The sequence below is a fragment of the Dermacentor variabilis genome, chromosome 8, assembly GCF_050947875.1.
Source record: "Dermacentor variabilis isolate Ectoservices chromosome 8, ASM5094787v1, whole genome shotgun sequence".
Classification (NCBI taxonomy): domain Eukaryota; kingdom Metazoa; phylum Arthropoda; class Arachnida; order Ixodida; family Ixodidae; genus Dermacentor; species Dermacentor variabilis.
In genome coordinates, this window is record NC_134575.1 from 15,759,259 (window position 1) to 15,783,349 (window position 24,091).

General features: G+C 44.5%; 1 protein-coding gene across 2 annotated transcripts in view; it reads left to right on the forward strand.

Moving 5' to 3' along the window:
• The window catches only part of LOC142590908 (uncharacterized), a 94,680-nt gene that overhangs the window by 54,264 nt on the left and 16,325 nt on the right, over nucleotides 1-24,091 (forward strand). For both annotated transcript variants that reach the window (XM_075703303.1, XM_075703302.1), the window contains exon 2: nucleotides 12,830-12,997. In XM_075703303.1, coding sequence (XP_075559418.1) covers nucleotides 12,830-12,997 — 168 coding nt within the window. The remainder of the gene's footprint in view (nucleotides 1-12,829; nucleotides 12,998-24,091) is intronic.

Sequence of the window (24,091 nt, forward strand, 5' to 3'; positions counted from 1 at the left end):
GCGCGCATCACTTGCCTTTCCGCTCTACAAGCCATCAGCGTGGACAGTATAATTGGCTAGAGGCTGAACTCCGCTAGGTGCGTGCAGTAAGCGCACGTCTGCTTTGTGTCTTTTTTTTCACGTCTGCTCCACATCTTGTCTCTACGTCTATTACACTTATGTTTATATGCGCGTTCTATTTAAACCCGGCTTGCCCCATGCCTTGGATGGACAAGTGAACCGCTTCTGACATCGAGGTACCTCGGATTTCTGTAATCCTTATGTAGATTATATTGCCGGTGACCCCCAAGCTAACTTGTGACGTTGATAGAAAATAAGATACAAAAACAACTTTTCCTTTCATACTTGAGAGACAACAAAAGTGCTCGAGGTTCCGCGCTGCCTTTGGATACGTTTAGGCAACCGTTGTAAATGTCGCAAGATGTCTAAGGGGTGTCGTCAGAAACAGCACTGATGAATTCTAGGCAGGTTGGGGGTGGGGAGGAGGCGGCGGGAAGAGGGAGCGCATATTTACTGTTACTCGGCTCCATTCCTTGTAAGACGCTAGCTTGAGGTGCCCTTGCTCCAGCCGTGCCTCTGAACACTGGGATACACTCAGACTGAATGACCTTCACGGTTGCGTCTTATCCAGAAAATGACGTCAGATACCCATAGAGCATCCCACGCTGTTCTTGACAGGAAGGCACTAAGCAGAAAGCGTTAAAAAGAAATGCTTGCAAGAACAAGGGCAGGCCATTTTGTTTAACCGTCCCTCGTCCCTTGCGACGTACTGCGACGGTATAATAAGTCGCGCAAACTTCGTGGTAAAAGGAGTAACCTCGGATAAGAGATTAAAAGTCTTAATGAGAGTCCGAACCAACTCTAATTCCTATATTCAGATAGCTTAAAAATGCAGAAACGCTCTCATTAAACCGCCATTCAACCAATTTTATTGAAAATGAAAATTGTTGCATGTGCGAAAATAAATTTTCACCTGCTCCCACTAGCGTAAATTTTCTTTAGTGGATCATATTGTTGGAGGTGTTGCCGACAATCCGTAAACTTAAAGTAAGTTGGCCTCTACGTGGCCAAATTCTGAAATTCCTCGCCCAAAAAGAATGTCGTAATTTTGTAGGTTCCAGCTATTTGAGCACCAAAAGTCGACAAAGGTGACTCTTTGGGTTACAGTTATGTGAAAGTTTGACACACTTGCATGTCATTTTGGCAAAAAGAAAGTCCTGTTTCAGAGCTAGCGGCACACCTCAGAGCCTGGCATTGTAAATAAGCAAATAAGATTAGCCCGCCTTAGATGCTATTTGCTTAGTGGCGAAAATTCTCATTTATGTTTTCTTCGCGGAGTTACACCTTTAAAATGTGATGCCTCTGTCTCAATCCCGAAAGTTTGGAAATATATGTAAGCAAATTGAAAAGAGAAATAAGAAGGTTGGTCAATGGGCTAGTCGTCTTTAACATCCTCTTGTAAGTGGTACCACTTATATAGAAATCGGCTTTTGAGTTGTCAAGCTAAACGATTTCTCCGTTCCAATGTTTGAAGATTGAAGCGCTGAATGCAAGCGTTCCTCTAAATCCTGATTGAGCGTTCTCAGAAACTTTCTCAGCAGCCATTGACATTGCATCCAAATCGATACCTATCCTTTTTCTCTGATGAGAGCTCCAAATCGCCATGCTGAATGCGCTGCTTCGCTGTACTCCACTGAATACGTCGTTACATAATATACAAATGGCTCTCTTCTCATTCACGTTTCATGCTGCTAGAATTGGTGGCAGGCCGATTCATTTAAATTATCGCCGTGACCCTTCTTTGAGTTTCGAACGACGTATGAAACTGTAATTTGGAGACTTTAATAGCTGTCACATGCGCCATTAGAAGGAAGACCTTCAGAGCAATTTCGCAAGGGTGGAATGACTTGTAGGCTTCAGAAGAAAGGCAAAAAAGAGAGTGGGCCAGATTAAGTTTTTTATGCATATTTTCCTAGTGCAAAGCGGCTTAGGTTGAGGTGTGAAATGTTTTCAAATGGAAGTAAAAGGTTCTAAAGAATCGCTTTTTTTGTTGTTGCAGAAGTACAAACCGCAAGGCGTAACCGATTTGCATGTTCAGTGGAAAACTACTGGATGTGATGAAAGTTCGCACCAAGAGTATCGGTTCTGGCGAGTGTCCGATTTTTTAGACTTTTTTTTTGGGCCTGGCGAGTGCGGTGCACGCTGGTGTCTGACATCTCGCTTCGAGACAAAGTGAAACTATTAATTTAGCCGACCGCGGCTTTTGCGCGAAGCCTGTATATCTCCTTTCAACGTTGCGCAATTTCGTGCGAGCTCTTCGAAGTAATGAATGCTTGAGCCAGCATTTTAAAGGCTGTAAATTACGTTGACGCGTACGATCAGAGACTCACTGGAGCGAAAGAAAGAGTGATTTTCAAGACGTGGCCACTGGCCTCAGCAGTGAGCCGTCTTGATGGCGTACGCGACGAAGTCCATCTCGACATCTTAACGATGTCCTCAAGACCGCTAACTGAAGCTGTGTATTTGACGTCCGACTTTAGGTGCCCTTTAACGATAAAAAACAAAGAGAAATGGCAGACGATCTCGATCGAGAACGACGTCTGTCGCTGCATAGACGACACGCGCTGAGAACTTTCCATTTGTGAACTCTAAATGAGGGATTAGGCGTCCGTATATCCCTCACGACCACCCCCTCTTCACTTGGTGCCGAGCGAACTTTAACGCCCCGTCTCGCTTTATCGGAGCAGATGACAGACGTATAGTTTAAATGGCGCTGTCTCATTGAATCAACCAACTACAAAAAGCGTAGTCGTATGTGTATTACTGCGAGAAAAGAGGGTTGCGGTCTTTCGTCGTGGTGTTTAAAGGCCGAGATGTTTCTTCTTTTTTTCGTGCCCAGCGGATCTGACAGCTTGCATTTATCCCACTGTCAGTCGAAGCGCTTGAGAAACGAGTGAGAGAATTGTAGAAGACGCCTCTGAAAAAAGAAAGACAAAGCGCAAAGAGATAGTAGTGCGGAGACGTGTCAGGTATCAAGTTTTCCAAAAGATCAGAAATTAAAGCCTTGAATCGCCTGATATGTGGGGGGGGGGGGGGGGGAGAACGGGAGGAAACGGGAAATATATGCAGTGGAAAGCCCTGTGCCTATAGATTATACAGCGTACTTGGATGTGAAGCAAATTTATAATTTAAAAAAAAAAGAAAAGGAAAGTTCGCAGAAAAATGCCATCGCCTATTCTAACCGCCCGAAAAAAGAAAGGTGGCGCAGGTGTTTTCGGCCCGATAAAGGTGAGCGATGGTTTCCTCGCGCTGTCCGCATGCCCGCACCCTCAAAAAGAAGAATGGGCGGAAGCAACGGTGGCATCATCGCCGGGCCAGGAATTTTCAGCAACGATGAGGTTTCACGAATACAATTTTGCGAGAAAAACAAAAAATTACAGAATACAAAACAAAACCAGCAGAAAGGCTTTGGAGAGGTTCTTTTTTTTTCACTCGGCTATATAGGCACTCTCGCTGCGTTACACTGCACACACAATTATTTTGCGCAATATAATTGTGTGCGCAGTGCAACGCAGCGAGAGTGCCTATATACACGATGAAAAGTACGCATTGCCGCAGGAGCCATGAGCCATTTCGCGTAGTGTCGACAATAGTGCGGGCACGTTTGAGTTTCCGCCGCCACCATCGCGAAGGACGGATGAGCGGGCGAGCTCGGGAGGCGCGTGGAAAGCTTGCGGGCCACGCGCGTTCTGCTACGGTTATCACTGCGTTTGTTTTTGTGTTTGGACGCGCACGTAGCGGCGTTCGTCGCATGACGTGGCATTGCGAAAGCTTGCTTCGTTCCTCCGTAACGACGGGATCGGCGGGGTAACTTCGCGCGCAGCAGAGGCTTCAACCTCGAAGGGGTCGTTGACTACCACAAAGCGAAAGAGGCGACGGAGAGAGGGGTCTTGACCGCAGGCGCTTGACGTCTTTGTCGAAGTCATTGCGGATTCCATCAGAGCAATCTGTGCGAAAAAAAGAAAGTGGAGCCTTAACAAGCAACGTGGCGTGCTGCAATGTCTTGTGTAATGGTGTGGCAATACCGTGCAGTAAGTCACACTGCGCGGTCGACGTGGCCTCGCTAACGCTATGCAGTATTCTGCCACACGATCGGGTAAACTTGTAACAGCCACCATTGCCAGGCGCATTCATCCTGGGCTCGAGAAGCGTGACTGCTGCTGCGTGCGAGTGTTTAGACCTGTGGTGCACTCTGTAGGTTGTGAGGATGAAGGCCGGATTACCAGCTATATGTGGGCGCAGCACTAATTCCTTCAAATATAAGCTGCTGCCGGTCATCAAGGTTAGAGTTGGATAGCGTAGCTTCCCACTGATATTGGGGTGGTAGTGGGGGGGGGGGGCGGGGTGTATAAAGGGAACGCTGTGGGGGAGCACTCTCTCTCTCTCTCAAGTGGTGTCGTAAAGTGAAGCATGCTCCACGCAATCGTGGTATCTGTAAAACCAGTTGGTGTGATGAACTTAGTAAGTTTGTAGCCGTAAGATGCAGTCAGCACGGAGATCTCTGGGAGAGGCCCTAGTCCTGGGATGAACATGTAATATGCTTTTTGTTATTATTATTATTATTATTATTATTATTATTATTATTATTATTATTATTATTATTATTATTATTATTATTATTATTATTATTATTATTATTATTATTATTATTATAGAAATATGCTGAACAGTTTTTCTGGCTGGTATACGTTACCGGCGACGATTGTCACCTATGCTTTTCCCCGCAACATTTTCCCCTAAGAATTCCAGCCCTAATCAATTCAGGAAGGAAGCTCGACTTTGCTAATTTTCACAAAATCTATTTGGGCCCTAACTTTTTTTGCTACCATTACCATGCGCATTTTTTGACCATGCTGTTGAGACATTCTTTTCTGTCAGTATCACCGACGTGTTCACGGCGTGGCCGAGCATAAGTAAAACCTGATAACAGGCCATGAAAACTAATCCCGTCTCATAATCGTCAGGATTGTTTCTGTGGAAAAGAATTTTGCTCGAAAAGACGGTGCAGCACTACTTCACGAGATGGAGCTGGCGTCGCCTTCCCCTTTCCCCCTTTACCACCAACCATCACTGAAGTTGAAGGCCTTGCGCGTTTGCAGAAGACCTGCCTGCGTCAATGAACGCATATATTCATGAACTTTCCTCTTTATTCCTAAGACTGTGTCTGACATACAGCGACCTCTATAAATATAACGAAAGAAAACAAACAAGAAACAAGTAAAGAAGAAGCCAACCGAATGGACTTGCAGATTTCAGCGCATATCGCCGCAAGTGAAATTCCCATGAGGTGTATAAAAAACGCTGCTCTGACAGACGCAGCAAGTGAGGAGAAAGTCAATAGAATGCCAACAAAATCGCGTGCGATGATCATTACTTTTTTTCCGCGTTATTATTGATGGCATCAACATTCATCGTAGGCTACAGAGCCCTGCTCCGAGCTCGGGATGACAGCATCTATAAACACATGCACCGAGTGGTGACAACCGGGTTGCTTATTTTCTTAGCGTACTTGGCTTTGGGTTCGGATAGCGCTTTTCGACGGTAAGCTCGAAAAGGGGGAGTTGCTCTCCATGAATATACGACATAGTACATATTCGCATTGTTTATGGTTCGCACATGGATCTGATATAGTGTTTTTGTTTTCTCCGGGTCTCTTGATGCTTTCATAGCCGGTGTGCTCTATCTGCACAAGTTGACAAGAAAAAAAAAAGATTCGGTTTTGACTTTGGATAGCGCACTGTCAGCGTCGGTTTGGCGACCTACACCGAAAACTCTCTAAATTGCGCAGTGAATGGTGAATTAGCGCCCGACGCCAGTGGAAGCAAGAAAAGACCGAGTCACTAGAAATACCTAAATGTGTGATAAAGCGAAGGGTCACCAGCGCCAGCAGAGCTTTAGCTCGTCAACAGTAACAATAACATGGAAGCCCCACCCATACCTATCTACTGAAATACGTCTGAAAAGTCGCAGTGCTCTCTACAGGACAAAGCGAAATTGTTTGGATAGAATTTGTTGCGTTAATAAAAAAAGCCATATCATGTGTCTTCGGGACTAGATTGTCGATTCACGACTTGGGTTTGTTATGAAAAAATTGGAAAAATAGCGAGCTGAAAGTGCCAAACGTGAAATTGAAGACGGACAGTTGGCTATGTTGTGACTGCGCCGTAGCAACAACAAGATGTTACATTTCTGTGAACTTCACCTGGCAAAGCACTTCAAGCGTGCAAGTTTTACACAATATATTGCACTAACTTTTGGCATATAGAACCATAGAACTTATTTTTAAAACATTACACTAGGTATTTAGAAGCAGCTTCAGCTCGGCGCCCAACTCAGCTTTTCCTGTTCAGGCAAACGTGAAATGCAGGAACTATCTGGTAAAACTGTACAAATACTAACAAAACTCATTAGGTCACAGTTTGAGTTGAGCGAAAATGAAGTTTGGCAAATGTCCCTGGATTTCTCTAATAACAATCAGATGCTACACTCATTTTTACTGCCATGTCAGTTGTGTCAAGGTTATGATGATAAACATTATGTGGCAGCTGCTGATAATAATGACAGGAGCACCTCTTTCAAAACTAGGTAATGGCACAGGCCACCGATCACTTTTCTATCTTGCTCGTGTATTTAAATAATTTAATAGTTTTATACACACTTTTTGTATAAAGCTACATTGTTCAGTATAACAAGTAGACTGCATTGCATCGTTTTTGATTATTCGAAAAAATGTGGCACCCTCTCATTAGTGGCCCCCGACTCAATAGGGGCGGCAGCGCAAATCAGAACACGGCCTCCGACACATCCGTCCCAGCATGAGAATCCTACGCAAGTTGCTGCGTTTGTCGCGGTCGATCTTCAGTGCAGAAAAGTGCGAGGCGATGTTCGATCCATCTTTCGTGTGCAACTACGCCATCGATCCTTTGGCGTAAAGCAAATGCTTCAAAATTTCAGAAACCTGTATAAAAGCGAACTACGTTATTTATTGACTGCAATGAAAAGAACCGCTGTGTTACAACCCACTTCACGATGCGGGGTGTTCAAGCGCGGAATCAAGTCGAGCAAGGGTCCTAATTGTATCCTTTCTTACCTCCCACTTTCTTAGCGACCCCGTCATGCTTACTTAACGATGCGATTACTTTTCTTGCCATTATACATCTGCCACTTGCTTCCCCACTTACGCTAATGAGCCATTCTTTCAAATAAAGGGTCACTTCATTTATATTTATTTATTTATTCAATACTGCCGGCCGCCTTTCGGTAGCCAAGGCAGGAGTGGGTACATGACGTTTACATATTAATGGTCCATCAAGAAAACAACCGTAACAAAAACAACAGAAAACCTTATAGGCACACAGTAAGGTTACTGCGAAGCAAAACAGAAACAAACTAATTTAAATAGGGGGTTTTGCGTGCCAAAACCACTTTCTAGTTATGAGGCACGCCGTAGTGGGGCACTCCAGAAATTTCGACCACCTGGGGTTCTTTGACGCGCACCTAAATCTAAGCACACGGGCGTTTTCGCATTTCGCCCCCATCGAAATGCGGCCGCCGTGGCCGGGAACAGATACCGCGACCTCGTGCTCAGCAGCCCATCACCATAGCCACTGAGCAACCACGGCGGGTCAAACAAAACAACACAAAAACGCGTCATATTCAAATCCGAAAATAAAGCGCCAAAAGCGTACCAGTGAAAAACCGAGCACACAAAACTTATTGGCTAGAACTGAGTGCTGAAAAAAAATGCATCGGGCGATGATGAGGTGGCCACATCGCAGGGTAACTTGTTCCAGTCGGCTATCGTTCTTGAAAAGAAGGACAGCTTGTATGTGTTGGTTCAGCACTGAGGCATTATAATTGTTTTGTCGTTTTTGTGCCGAGTCTGCCGGGTTCTGTTGTACTGCATGTAAGTATGGAATTCTATTTTGGTATGATTATTAATGATTGCATATAACATATTCAGACGGTGCATTTTTCGACCAGATTCCAAGGTGGCAAGACCTGAGCGGCTGAGAAGATTGGATATCGATACCTGTCTTCCGCAGGCGTGGTGTATGAACCGCAGTGCCTTTCTCTGAACTCGCTCAATACTTTTCACATTCGTTTTAGTGTGCGGATCCCAGACAACGTTAGCATATTACAGTAAGGGACGCTCGAGCCACAAGTTTTGTTTTAGTGGTTGCATGTTTCAACCGTTGTCTTATTAGCCATATTCTTTTGGATGCTACTGAAAGTATGTTTTTAATGTGGAGGCTCCAACTGAGCTTCGAGCTGATCGTTACGCCAAGATACTTAAATTGCTCTACTGGTTCGAGAGAAGCGCTATTAATTTTGTACGAATACTTAAATGGATCTTTGTTTCGGGTTAAGGTCATTTGTTTGCATTTCGTGACATTTAATGTAATCGACCAGTTTTGGCACCAATTATTCACAGCGCACAAGTAGTTATTTAGAATCAGCTGGTCACCTTTGGTATGAATTGTGTGCTAAATTATGCAGTTATCTGCAAAAAAAAAAAAAAGAAAAGCGGGCCCGCACAGGAGAGTCAAGCTTTAGGTCATTTAAATATACAAGAAAAAGAAGTGGCCCAAGGACTGAGTCCTGTGGCACTCCTGAAAATACTGTAGCGATGGGTGAACTTGAACTAGATATCTAGATGTACTGTTGCCGTTGAGAAGTATGAATCAAGCCACTGTAAAATTTGTTGATTTTGTAAGAAGTGTCCAAGTTTTAGGAACAGTTTACTATGCAGAACGCGGTCGAATGCTTTATCAAAGTCCAGAAAAATGGCATCTATTTGTCCTGTTTTGTCAAGGGCTTTGCAGAAATCATTGGTAGGGTGTATTAACTGTGTCACAGTAAATAACCCGCGACGAAATCCATGTTGAGCTTGAGGAAAAAAATTATTGTCTTCCAAGAATGAGGCGATGTGTTTAAAAACAAAGTGTTCCATCACATTACCTGCAGTACACAACAAGCTAATGGGCCTGTAATTAGCAACATGGAACTTGGTACCAGATTTGTGTACAGGAATAACCTTAGCCAGTCTCCAATTACTGGGGACGTCACCTTCGCGTACACAAGTACGGAAAATAATATACAGGAATTTCGCACACCATTCCGCGTATCTGGAAAGGAACGTATTCGGAATATCATCTGGTCCAGATGATTTCTTTGTATTCAGGTGTAAAAGGGCGGAAAAAATGCCTTCTTCGCTTATGCTAAGATCAGGTACCTGAAAGCTGGTTGATCTGAAATCGGTAAACGGACCATCACCACGCAGGAATACAGAAGAAAAAATAGACGTTAAGTGTTGCCGCTATTTGTTGTCTGTCACTAACGCCCACGTCATTTATTGTCAATTTATGTTAGCGTCCTGTTTTTGAGTTAGATGAGTCCGGAATTTTCGCGGGTCATTAATGAGGAAATTGTGCAGTTTTACAATAATGAATTGGAATTTTGATTGCTTTATTTCTTAGCTCCCTACGAAGTGACGCCACAGTACTGCGTGCAATCCTCGAAATGCTACGGGAAGTTTGCTTACTTGGCGATTTAGGTGGATTATTTCTCGTGTGATCCATGGACTGTGGCTATGAATTTTCTTTTTACTCAGCGGGACGTACCGATGAATATACTTATGTACCGTGCTTTTAAAATCCAACTACAATTCATGCAGACTTTTGTGGCTATCGCTGTCTCTTGCAAGATAATTGTCGTATTCTTGTTCAAGAAGATCTAAAATACTCTCGTCTTCAGCGTTATTGAAGTCATAAAATAGTTTTCTTGCTTGGCGTGTGATTGGTCGCGCCTTACTGGCAATGAAAAGCACTCAATCGTGGTCGGATATACCAGGCATAACACCCACCGTGAAACCCAGCCTTTCAATGGCATCACACACAAATACAAGGTCTAGAAATGAGCCCGTGGTAGCGGTAACCCGCGATGGTTCAACGACAACCTGCTTCAAATTAAAAGAAAAAGCAATAACGAGTAGCAAATCAGAATGCTGGCATGAAGATGAGACGCTGAATGATTCCCAGTTGATTTTTGGTAAATTAAAATCACCGCGCAAAATGACATGTGCATATCGCTTTTTTTTGTGCTCATCAAATAAGTCGTACAACGTCTCAAGCATAGCTAGATCTGAATTTGGTGGCCTGTAAACGGGGCCAATAAAGATGCTGTGTTTACAAGTATTAAGTCGGATCCAGACTATTTTTATGCTAGTATGGTGTGGTACAAGCGTAAAATCTTTTCCTCTCTTTATCACCATGGCTACCCCACTCCGTCTAGAACTTCCGTCATGGCGGATAATTTCATGCGAATGAGATATCACGTCCTTACCGGATATGTTATCATTGAGCCACGTTTCGGTGAGCACTGCAACGTCGGGCTTATACGTTAAAAGAAGACCTTCGAAGTCTTCAGTTTTATTCAAGATGCTGCGGGCATTATTGTTCAGAACAGAAAAATTGTTTTGAACTGTGTCTCTATGTCCTATATTGCGGCTCTTAAGAAGGCTCCTTTTTCTGAAGTTACAGTTAGGCCATCAATCTGAAGCTAGCGGTACTATGTTATCTTGAGTGTCGTCCCACTGGGGCAGTTTACCATTAATTTTGATTTTGTCGAATGACAGCATGACCTTGGCACCTTTCTTCCTGCGTTCAGTAGCAGCAGCAGCCCAGAGCTTCTTTCGGATTGATTGTACCCGCGGGGAGAAGTCTTCCGATATGCTATAGGGTGTGCCGCTCAGTTTATTACAATTCTTTAAAATATTAGCCTTATCCCTGCCATCCATAAGTTTGAATATGACAGGTCAGCACCTGACCTCGGCTGGGCGGCCAATTCTGTGAATAGGCTCGGTAGCCACGTTTGGAACCTTTAATGTGTCAGCCAGAATGCTTTTAAACACGAACTACTCGAGGGATTGCCGATTTTCTTCTGACCATTCTTTTATGCCATATACTATCAAGTTCTCTCTTCTACTCCTATTCTCGAAGTCGTCTACATTCAAAGCCAGTTTTCGACTTTTGACTGAAGTTCGTCAACTTTGCACGTGTAGTTAGTCACCGTAGCAGAAATATCGTCAAGCTTCTTGTCAATTGAAAACAGCTTAATACTTGTTTTGTTCATCTTGCTGTTAGTAGCTTGCAGAGTGTGCTTAAGTTCACGATCATCAATTAGGGTCTGAAGCATCTCTGCAGTAGACGGTTTCGGGTTACTCTCTACGTCACCACAGGTAGGCAGTAGGTTCGCAAAGCAATGGTAAACCGTAGTAAACATATCACTCAATGACCATGGACACGGCAGAAGCAAGAGGCAAACATTGTCACTGCGATAGGTATACGCTAAGCGATAGTCTCTCACCTGAACGAAAAACAGGAAAGGATTCGCGAGCGGCATGGTTGCGGTGCCCCTGCCGCACCCACTGGCCGGAATCCGCGAAGTGGCCGAACTTCTATGTTGCCAAATCTGTGACGTAACCGATGACGGCGAGGAAAACCCGGCAAGTAGTGGTGCCCATTATCTTCAGCTGCCTTTTCCACTCCCCTCCCGTGCACGATGGGAGAGCGTGACGCAGACACCCAGCGCCCCCTGAACACAGCGGCGCGAAATTACCACCTGCAGCGGCAGCTGATAACATACGCTTCAAAGTGCTCGAGCCAACTTCGGAGTTGGTGCAATACCAGACTCACCCTGAACAATTTTGTACGCCTAATCACCATGCGCAGTGGTCTTTTATGATAATTGTAATAAGTTGTTTTGTGATGCTCCCGCATGCGGTTGCATTGTTTGCCGTTTCTTCCCGTGTGCACTTCATGCTGAAACAGAGTCTCTTTTGTAGAGTTGAATGGGACAGTTCCTGAGTCGGTGCGATACTGGTTAACCGAACAATGTCGAAGTGACCTTAATTCATGCTGCAGTTGTTGCTGTGCCTTTTAAACACTGCTGGTAACACCGAGTGGTTTTGGACAAGGTGCGCCTTGGAAACTGCACGAAATTGCTTTATTACCTTCACTAACCTGATGGAAAATAAGAAACAAGAATAGACATCACAATTATTTGAAAAGAAAAGATGCGAATGTTTGATGCAACCACAAGAGAAGCAAGAAATACAAAGAAAATGTATGTTGATACTGACAAAGTAAAATAATTTAGCACATCGATCTCGCATAGCAACGATGTGGTCGCCAATTCGTAAGCGACTCCCTTTAGTACACAACGATACTTTTGGTGTGCCTGCTCACACCAATAGATAAAACGTTGTGCACATTGCTTATCGTAGAAGTGGTTAAACGCTTTTATATGCCACTAATATATATATATATATATATATACATATATATATATATATATATGTATATATATATATATATATATATATATATATATATATATATATATATATATATATATATATATATATATATATATATATATAGTTTCGCGATATTTGTATCTCAAACATAAAATCTATGTATGTCTTTTCATAGCTGCTAGCATGCGTTTATAAATTACGGGCCTCCACTACTTACTGGATACTGGCCCAAGAGGTTCTTTGTATAAGTTCATGGCACGAACGCACAACTGAATGAAGGAATGCATGATGGCAGAGCGGATAAAACCTTTGCATGCTGGCGAGCCGCAGCGCGCTCCCCACGTGAAAGTCGCGTACATTGGCCTCGCCGATGTAAATTAGACAAAACAAACAAACAAACAAGGCCCGGAAAGAGCTCGGTCTCACGTTGTGTCCTTTCGCGTGGTGCAGATGCCAACTGCGAAGCGGATGGCCGTCACCGCCGGTTCTTCCTCAAGTCTGGCACTTCGGAACACAGTCCTCGGCCAGCTGCTGTGCGCGTCGACAGCAGCAGCAGCAGTGACGAGGAGGACGACGACGAAGAGGAAGAAGACGAAGACGAGTACGAGGATGAGTACGGTGAGCCGCTTGCAGTTGTTTTGCGCAAAAGTGATTTTCTTTTCGTTCCCCAATCTGCATGAAATTTATAAGCGACTACTGAGCTACCCGAATACACTCATTAAGGCCAGAATCGAGGCTGTCTGGCAGAGGCCAGTACAATCGAGAAAGTAACGACACAAACGATCACCGTTCAAAACGGCTAAAACAGGTATAAGATACGAGAATGTTGGATAAGCACTGCAAGCGTAATGCGCAAGATGCGCGTTACGTTCCCCGCTGTGGCCAGTTAGCCTTTCGTATGCTTTCATTTCCCTTTTCCTGTCAGCTCCATACTTAAATTAAACAACACGGTTATATTTATCCTGTGCTTTAGCTCGCCTTATTGTTGGCGTTCTTTATATCCTAAAGGAGTAAGAAAAGCTCCTCAAATTGCTTTATTCCTCTCGATCAAAAAGGTGGTAAGTGTAGCATGAAATAACACAATAACCAGGAAGACGCAGACGAAGTGATGAAGTGTGGACGAACAAGGCAAGGACCTCGTCCCAGTAGTGAAAGTTCTGAACAAGGGGGGCCTGCCTTGTCGAAGAACTAGCACCTTACAGTTGGGAACGTTTATATCCCCTTGTCAAAAGGCTGGCTGAAGGCTAAGCATTGCCTTGTTGGCCCACTCTGCATTACATGGCCATTAGTTACACATGACAGTGAAGATGGGTTTGAACACATTTGGAGAGTCCCTGATACAAAATGTAAGAAGCTAATAAAATTGAACGTGTAAGCCGCATAACATACGTTAAATGCATCGATAGAAATACAGAAGCTCGAGAAATGAATTATTGGGCAATGTATTTGTACATGTGTTTGAATAGGCCGCGTCGGAGTTGGGCCCGAGCTAAAGCTACCTCTTAAGTCCTATATAAGTTATTTTCCATGTGTGAATGCGGCTATAGATTTCATACTTCTTTACTTACAAATAAAACATGTAAAAAAAAGAGTGCGACCGTTGCACAACGCCCCCGTCTGCGTTGACGTCAGCGCTTCCGCAAATGAAACACCTGCGTGTTCTTCGTTGGTGAGCCGTGTGCAACGTCTTCTGACAAGCCCCCCCCCCCCCCCCCTTTTTTTATAGCTCAGCGCTAGCCAACATACCTAACCGAAATGCACAGAAGTATATTGGACGTGTGGCCTCTTTCGAGTTGGACGTAGACGGTAAATGCACTTTCTCGTTAGAGCATGGCACGTTGAGCGTTTCGCTTGACAACTCAGTTTCGCTAGAGGGAACGAATAAGTTCGAAAGAAAGAAAGAAAGAAAGAAAGAAAGAAAGAAAGAAAGAAAGAAAGAAAGAAAGAAAGAAAGAAAGAAAGACAGAAAGAAAGGTTTTCTATGAACGCTGAAGAAAACGTCTTGGTTCGAGACGTAACCATCTATTCTCAGGACCGAGACTTTCTTCGCCTCACTGCGCGTGGTCGGCTCACAGTAAAGAAAGCGTGTCGGATTTTTTCGCGGGTCCTTCGGAGCGAGAATTCGAAAAGTGCTAAAATCTGAACGCTCATTCGTCGAATTCTGAAGCGAGAGTTTAAAAAAAGAAGAAGATAAAAAGAAAGATAGAAATAAACAAAGAGAAAGAAGGGGGAAAAAGAAATAAAGGCGGCGTTGTGAGAGAGAAAGAAACGTAATTCAATTCGTTCGGCGCTTTTCTCTGACCTCAACCGACAGCTGGTCGTATTCCCGAAACAGGTCTTCCTTTCATTCGATCATTTCTTTTCGTTTCCATTTTGTTTCTTCCACTCGTCGACGGAAAGGATCCGATGCAGCCACAACGCGGTAGCTAATACATATATCCGCGGTTGGAGATTTGATCCCATACCTGGCGAACCAAGCACGGTGTAATATTGCACCTGACATTCGCGCATTTTTTATTTGCTTTCTTCATTGTGATTACTCTCTCGTTTCTATCTTTTTTTATTGCGGAGAAATTCCTGCACCGGTATGAGAAAGAAAGTAGAGGAGCGAAACATATCTTTTTGCGCAACCACGCACCATGTAGGGTGCATAATATCTTCGAACATAACCGTACGTTGTGCAATCGGTGGCAGAATATAAAAATGGACATGCTGCAGAAAGGCGCGTTATCAGAACAAACGAGGTTAAAGAGACGATGAAACCAGAGAAAGCATAAGGGAAGTTAAGGTTTATTTGAAATTTATTGGTTTTAAGGGAAAGGACGAAACGAAAGTGTACGAAATCACAGCTTGCCACGCGTGGGAGCGAAAAACTTTACCTGCCGAATTAGGCGTGCTGGGTTTTACCAATTCAATTTAATTTTGTTGTTTGTATTACAGGCGTAAGACATACAATGTTCTCAGAAGTGGTTGGACCCATAGCCAAAGGCTAGTTGCGGATACATTAGAACCATAACAGTCAGGCAAGTACTGGTACTGAGTAAACACAATATGGTTAGAGCGTATCACAACGTGTCAGAAGCAAACATTCTGCACAAACACATGCTCCTACATGCGCTTTAAAACAATAACCGCTAGAATATACAGGAAAAACAGCAAATATCAGCCATTCATATTATAGATGACTCATGAATGCACGGTTAAATATTACGCTATAACGCGGCGGCCATGCTATCATTCCTTTTCATGGATATTTGCGCGTGTGTGCAAGTTTTGCCAAGGCTAACACTCGCGAATGTTTGCTATTGTTCTTTTTTTGTTGGTGTTGCTTAACAGAAACGGCACGAACCCAAGCAGGGGCATTGGCCGAAGTCCACCGTGAAAGTATATCAGCGTCACCGTCCCGTCGTAGCCTCCGAGATAGCACCGGTCTGATTATTTCGCCACCGACATCGTCGCCTTGCCGCCGCACTTGTTCTGTCGTCCGTGCGAGATAAATATAAATAAAAGAGGGAGAGAGTGAGTGAGTGGGAAAGCAAAGGAGAGGCAGGGAGGTTGCCCAGGTCTCACCCGGTTTGCTACCCTACACTGGGGGAGGGAGAAGCAAGAAGGTAAATAGAATGGGGAGAGATCGGGAGCGATGAGCGAGCACGCACAAAAATGTTCACCATGCAATTAACAGTGGTCTCGCAGTCCACACATTTTTAAGTTTGCAGAAGGGCTTTGGTGGCTGTCTGTGCAAGTTATATCCGAGTCCAGAATGTAAAAGTTACATAAGCTCAGGATCCCAATATCTTGCGTGAACGCCCTGCCGTCGAGTTGGGCGTCAAGCAGCACGGAAAGAGCGTATTTCAACATCAAAAGGAGTGCGATTGATGAGAATATGCAGCATGATCGACGTCGTCACTACACTGCCGGTGTTACCTCTGAGGTATGATCAGCTATGGCTATTTTGATAAGCACGTAGGGCTTTTCTAAACTTCTGTTTTTCCCTTAAATCATGTGATTAAAGGGGGGAGGGGGTTTGCGAGAATTGCAGAAAATGACAAGGGACTGTCCAGCCGAAGCAGTGCCTTAATCGCGAGGGCTTGGTCCTCTCGACGCTCACCTTACCCGTAGCCTGCCTCGCTGGCATAATGTAGCCCGGTATAGAAGCTGGAGGCTGTGCAGGAGGCTGTGCTTTTGTTTTGTTCGAGTGGTAAATGAGAAAGATAACGTCTCTTAATAACACAAAGGATTTCCTGTACCGAAATTGCCTCAGCAACTGCATTTCCCCTAATGTGAAGGCTTCCGCTGGGATCCAATTTCAGTTTCCGCATTGGAATCCACGCGAAACGCGGAAATCTTTTCATTGGATAACCACATAAGTAATTCGAAATGAAAGTGTGGTGACGAAAAGTTAAAGCTTGATATTCAAGCGCGTGATAAGGGAATACTTGGATCCTCCTATAGTTTACTATAAACTCGTGAGAAGCAAAAAAGTGAGAAACTTGATCAGATAGCAAGCTTAGAGTAGCATTCCTCGACTTTCAAAAAGTACCATATTGGAATCTTGAGACTCGCGTCTGAGAAGCCTTGAAAAACGGACAAGCTTGAAATCGTAAGCTACACTTGACATTAAATTGCTTCATGTAGCTTATATGCGTTTGCCGAAGTCCTATTCGTGGAAAAACGTTCACTAGCCACGCGCCAATACTATGTTTATGCGCTATATTATTAAAAAAGGTAAAACAGAGAAACGTCGAGCAAAAAATGAAAAGGTTTAAAAGAGCTTCAAGACGTTCCGGCTTCCGTATGGAAGCCTTGTTCACAAAACAGTTGCTCTTACCTACAATAGAGAGCCGTGGGAGATCCTCCTCACCCGGCCGGCACTGGGTGCCTGAAGGGGTCTCTTGGACCAGGCGGAGAGAGTAGCCAGGATCACTGGTGTCCTAGAATAGGAACCCACCCAACCGCTTCCCTCCCAACCTACTCTTTTCCTTATTCCCCTCTTCCCTCTGAATAATTGATAACGTTTTTCCTGCTCCTCCTCCTCCTATGTCCGTTTTAGTACTTGACAGAGGCACCTACTTTGCGCAGGTGGATGATTGCCACCATTCCTGTTTAGCGTTTATTTTTTTTTTTTTTTGTAGTCTGGATAAGAAGCGATTCCAGATACTGACGGGAACACCAGTTTCTTTTTTTTTTCGCGATTACGCTTGCCTTGCACCGACCAACCTCACGATTGCAAGTTAGCACGTGTTCCTCACGCGCGTTGGAGACAACGTTCTTCTTTCTGATGTCTTTCGTATGTTCTTTCAGCCGTCTTTCAAAACTTCCGTTCTCGCCGACACAAACATAGTTACAGTCTGCGCAGGGAATTCTATAAACGACGCGTGCAAACTTTTCTTTCGTGAGCCGGTATTTTGACGTGCACCAGTTGGTGCTTCAGCCGACGGGCGGGAACTCGCACCATGTGTACGTCGAATATCAGCAGAACGTGTGGCAACGCCTCACTGACCCCTGGCACATTGGGGACGGCTGCTCCCATTCTGATCGCGTAGGATCGCGTTTCTCACGCTGTGTTTCACCGGCTACACTTTGAAGGTCGGTTAGGATTATGCACGGATGTGGCGGTAATGAGGAGCCAGCAAGTCAGCTTGCGTGGAAGCCCCAGATCGAGCGGATGTATGACCGGTGCTGTTATTGACGCGCAGGCGCGAAGAGGATGACTCATAACAATAGCCGGGAAACGGACCCGTAACACTTTCGAAAGAAGGCTGCGAGGGCTCGCTTGCACACAGTTACGCTGTTTTTGATGCGGCAGTCGCTCGGAAAGGCGTACATCTGCGAGAGTATTACATTTTTCGTGTGCGTTAACTGCTAAACACTGGATGTATGTTCCGTCGCAGACGGTTGTAGGGCCTGCGGATGCTTGGGTCACGGATACACCAAGAGCTATTGCCCACTTTGGCAGTCATCTGCGAGGATTTCTTCGCAATCTCATTGCATTGAAACCATAGTAACTGAACTTGAATAAGAGGAGCTGCGCCCAGTTAATAACAGCTGCAAGTGACGTCATAGCAGTGCGGCACCACAGAGGGTGAGGTTGCGCGTGATTTGTCACTGGTGACGTCAGCGCGCCGTCCTCCATCCTGGTGCTGCCCTCTCCCTAAGACAGGCGAAAAAAAAAAAAAGAAAAGCCGGGCAAGGCAGGCAAACGAGAGTATCGCTTTAATATTACAGCTTAGGCACAGGTTACGCTTTCTGCTGTCAAAGCCTAAGTTAGGGGAGTTGGTTAATCGCATAGCCAGGAGAGGTGGCCACAAGTGCAGTGAACAAGAAAAACGCTAACACGTGCTTGTTTTGTGTTTATTTTGTTTTCCGGCGCCATGCCTCACATGTTTAAGATATGTTTAAGATATGTTTAAGAGATGTTTAAGAAAAGTAACATAGAGAAAAAGTAGCCCCCCCCCCCCCTAAATCCTCAGAACACTCTACATGATTTAATGTGACAGCTTTCCTACAGCCCGCATCAGTTTCGTTTCACTAGAGGTTATTGCCGTGACGTCACAATTCAGGAGGGGGTCACGTGGTAGCAGCACCGTGCGACGATTTGAGACTCGCGCCGGCTGGCTTGGTCATCTGATATGCTGCTGCATCGGCCATCGCAACGAGGCACACAAACACATAAAAAAACGTAGACGGAAAGAAAGAACAAGTCATTGAATCAAAGGAATTTAGGGGCGAGAGAGAGAGAGAGAGAGAGAGAGAGAGAGAGAGAGAGAGAGAGAGAGAGAGAGAGAGAGAGAGAGAGAGAGAGTGTATAGAAACAAGGACAGTTGGACGAGCTGGTCTTGCGGTCTAGCTAGTGTTTATGAGCTTAACTCTCCGGAACCAACACAAACACACGCAGACACACACGAAGCGCAAAAGCAACACTCGTTTGTTTTCTGATAGTGTCTGTTGCGGCAATTTGCGCAATGGGTATATCTTATTTATAACGAATGTTTCAATTAAGTTTTTGCAAGAGGACTAAAAATAAGAATTGAGAAAGAAAGAAGCCAATCAGAAGGAAAAGAAGGTACGGAAGAAGCAAAAAATGAATGAAGCAAGGAAAGACAGAATGCACCAAATAAATGAATAAGGAATATAAAGTAAGTGAGTGAAATAAAGAAAGAAGAAAGGAAGAATATCGAAAGATAGGAAGAATAAAGGAAATAAAGACAGAGAGACGGAATGAATGAATCAGTGAGTGGATGAAGGAATCAGAAGGGTTTGGGTGCGAGCTAGTTGGTACGGATCATTCATATTTAAAACAGCGCAAAAAACACGGACAAGGGAGGACACAGGACGAGCGCTCGTCCTGTATCCTCCCTTGTCCGTGTTTTTTTGCGCTGTTTTAAATATGAAGGATGAAGGAAGAGAAGAGCAAACGGAGCTTAAATAAAAGCTAATAAGAAAACATCGAAGAGAGGAATGAACGTGAAAGAAAGGACAGAAGGAATAAAGAAAAAGAAAGCAACCAAAGAAAGGCTGAAGGAAAAGCGAAATTAATAAAATAATAAAGAAAGAAAGAAAGACAACCCTCTTTGGCGAGCAGAAGGAAACTTTTTCAGCGTCGACAAGCGGAATGAAGGATTGGTTCTGACTGGCAGAAGGCAATTTTCCTGTACTTTTCGTCTGTCCGCATTCTTTTCAATTTAGTTCGCCGCACAACCGCTTCAGAGGATTCTGAAAAGATTCGGGCGGGTGGATTCGGCTTACCGGGGGCGTTGTAATGCATTCGATGCGCCGCACACTGGTGTTGCACTTGGAATGGTGCGCGTCGCCATTTTTGTTGCGCCGTTTCAACATTTCTTTTTCTTTTTTTCTCCTACACTGCCTACTTGAATACAGCCTTCCACCTGCAACTGTCAATGGAAACTTAATGCCGAGCTGCGTCCCCGACCCACAACTTGAATAAAACATAATGCGTTGATCCCATAAGGCGGGAAATGTTGAAATTGTAAATATAAGAGGGGGGAAAAGTTGAAAATACCGGCCTCACTGATTCCCTGGTCTCCTATTTACGACAAGAACCTTATACTGGCAGAATAATTTTCATTGTTGGAACTGTTGGCTGCATTGCATTGTAAGCTCGACTATAGAAAATGTAAGAGGGATGCAATAGTGGAAGCGCGATGTAAACTTGCGGAACCTTCCGTGAAGCATGGTTGGCATTCTTGACCGCGTTGATATACATTTGTTGTAAATTACCGGAGGGCGGGCGTGTATATTTCAAGTTGTAGAGACTATATCACAGTCTCATTGGACGTAAAAGAATAACGTTTAGGGAATGTAAAAATTATGAAGCACTCGTAAGGTGTTGTGCTCTATTACACGCAGGCAGCTCTTGAGAAATTGATGTGTAGAGTACCTCGGCTACTTCTTCCCTCTATGTCGTAGAACGGCAACAAAAAAGAAATACAAATAACATAATGAACCTAATAAACAAATAGATAAATAAATCAAATGCCTTGTCAGTTACTTTCGTTTGACACGGAAGTTGGGCCTAGAAACTCTAGAGCTGGCGACATGACGTTGCACTGATGTCACGACCCAGTGTAAATACCCTTGTGCAACAATGGTGATAGCTAAGCTGTGCTGATGTTCTTTATAAAAAATGAACGTGCGCGTGTGGGGCAGCCGTAGCCATTGCAGGAGTAAAGTGAGCGAGTATATCGCGAGTCATGCTCATGATTCATGACTACACGGCGCACCCATGTCCTGGGTACCAAATTTGTAACGGGGATCGTAGAAAGAAGTATTATGGTAAATTATTAAGAGCACTATGATGCATCTTAGTTTTTCTTTTCTAGAGTTTAAATGATTTGAACCGTAACAACAACAACAAAAAAAGATGACCAGTTCAAGATGTCATTTCAGTACTCCTTTAAAGGTAGCGCGATCGACAGAAGAGGTGACAAAATAAAACACCACACGCGTATAACTCGATCACAAGGAATATTTTGTCTCTGGAAATGGGTACTAAAATACCGGCAGCGCTAAGTGCGTAGGTGCGGAAATTGAGGGTGAAGTCAATCATGCATGCATATAGGGATGCTGTGGGCAATACGATCTTGCAGCGAGTTTGAATTTCCTGGAAGCTTACCGAACCGCAGTTTGTTCTTGTTGTTTTTCTGTCCTTCTGCATGCTTCATCTCTTGTTAAGGTCTATGCGGCTGTCCTGGCAATGGGTGGTGTCTGAGTTGCGCCTTCGGCTACGGCTCCCTCGTAGCAACGCGAACCAATCTCGAGGGACATTCTCTTGTGCCCCGGAAGCGATTGAGGAGGCGGAAACACGTCGTGGACATCACAAATTACTTTTTTACAATATGCATTTTCCACCCTGGGTCATATCGTGAGCTCGTGATTGTACCACAGGGCTGCTGCGGCTTCTCTGACTTGCTCGATAAAAAAAAAGCACAGCGACACTTCAGAACACGGCTGAATAGGTGACGTCCGGATTCACGCTCCAGCGGCAGTTCTCTGAGTAATAGAAACCGATCTCTAAGGCCTTGTTTTTATGGGGTGTATGCGCCAGAAGTGATCGCGGAGCCGGAAACACTTCATGACCGCCATAGTTCGGACATTAAGTGTAAGGCAGTGTTCAGGATGGAACTCCTGCTATCGAGAGCTACCCATGCAAGGCAAATGAGTTAAGCCTCCGTGTATGCAGTCATATGATTGATTTTATTGAATGCTGAAAGCGAATACGATCGGAATCCGTGTGATTCGTTGTCTTCTTGGGCGAGCTCTCGAAAAGGGAGTCAAAATGGACCCCGAATTTCATTTATCTTTGATGATAAAAGTCAGTGAAAGCGAGCGTCTGCCTGGGGTAGCCAAGCCAATTCAATCCAAGATGCCGGCAGGAGTAAAAGAAGTTTCGCGTCGGCTGTGGCAAAATTCGGCAGGTCCGTCTCCGAAGCAGCTTGATGTCATTCTCACGCTTTGTGCGACTTCAGCAAACGAATTGTCATTCCGTCATAGTGCTGGCTGCTGGACGTCAACACCGATGTCGCGACCACTGCTTTCCGAGTACTACGTGTTCCATGTCTCGTCTCTTCAGTGGTCCTTATATTTCACAACTGCGTGCCGACCGACTGAGGTTTCAGGAATTATTTATTGGCTTGTTTTCACTTTCTTCTGTTGTGTTCAGCGTGGGTTGCTTTGGAGAGGGGCGCTACTCTAACTTTCTTTATTTGTTTTCTTCCTTTGGCGTAATTGTCTTTCGTTCTTGCTTTTCTTTGCTCCGTTTATTATCGTATCATTTTGTTTTTGCAAACAGCCCAATGGTTGTGTTTTGTTCTTGCCTTTCTTCACTCCGTTTATTGCCGCATCATTTTTTTTTACTTTTGGCAAATGTGGCAATTGAACCTGCCACGTGGCAGTTATAGCTGCGTTATTTTTTACACTCTTCCAGTTTCCCATGTTTCACTCATGTTGTGTCCACGCGACCTGTGTGTTCACGCTGCAGTTGCTACTGTCGCTGCCAGCCACATAAAAAAAAAGGACTAGTAATGTGACAAAAAATTTGATCTAGATTCGATGAGCAACCCAGGTGAACTTCCTGCAATAAAAGCGTACGCTATCACTTCCATGAATTAATTGTTAATCCGGGGCACTGTTCCCTATTTATTTTTAGGATCTAGCTGTCCCTGACGATGGTGGCGCCACAGCTGCTTAGCGTGACATTAATAAAACATGTGAACGACAATAGCGATAGCCGTGTTGCAGCGACAGATCTCCTCGTGGTCGTGACAATTTGAGAGCTTCGGCGGCGAGAAATTTATCGAGCTGTTGCAATGTGCTCTTGCGATACAGCAAGAGAGAAGTTTTACATTGCAAACTAAGTAGACGTAGCTTCAGGCAAGGAGAGAAGACGATTATGTTTAACCACTTCTGTTCTTGCTTTCGATGTCTGCCAGTCACATCGGGCAACTATCTTTGCAAAGAAGCTTTTGTGAACTTTGCCACGCTTAATAATGCTGTGATGCTATTCTGCAGAATGGTTTTGTTTCAGTATTCGCTATAGACAGCTAAATAGACACCTCAGGGGACGGCGTCCCTAATCATTCTTGTTCCAATTGTGAAATAGCGGGCGAAAGAGACAGATTGCTGAAGACCTCGAATTAAAAAAAAATGATGTGTGCGCTACTTTGCTGCCGAAATCAGCTGGCGGTTGAGCGGAATGCTTGAAAACTCGGAGTCGTAAGCCATCTGTGCGCAAGAAAACGTAGTCACGCGTTTTTATGCACCTAATGCAAGCTACATCATGGTTTGCATAGGCCCAGGCGTGCAAAGCTTTAGCCTACAGCAATAATGACCCGTTTTCGTAGTGCGACGTAGCGTGACCCGTTTTGTGAACGCGACGTGGCATCCACACGTAGAGACGTCTTCTGAATCTGTTCCGTGACTTGGGCTCGAAGCTGTCCTCTTAGTATTCAGTGAATTAAGAATGCCTTCAATCCTCGCCAAAATTAGAACATGGGAAAGGTGTTAGAGCACTCGTGCGTTCATGTTTACTCAGACATGTGGAGACTTTGAAGAAAGTTAGAAAGAGGATGAAGTTCGACAGTCGCGAAGGCCAGACCGCCGGAACGCAGCATCCCAGAACGCCTGTTACACTCCGAACGACCAGACTTGCTACAGCCTACGTGCGTTCCACAAGAGGCAAACCCTCGCTGTCAC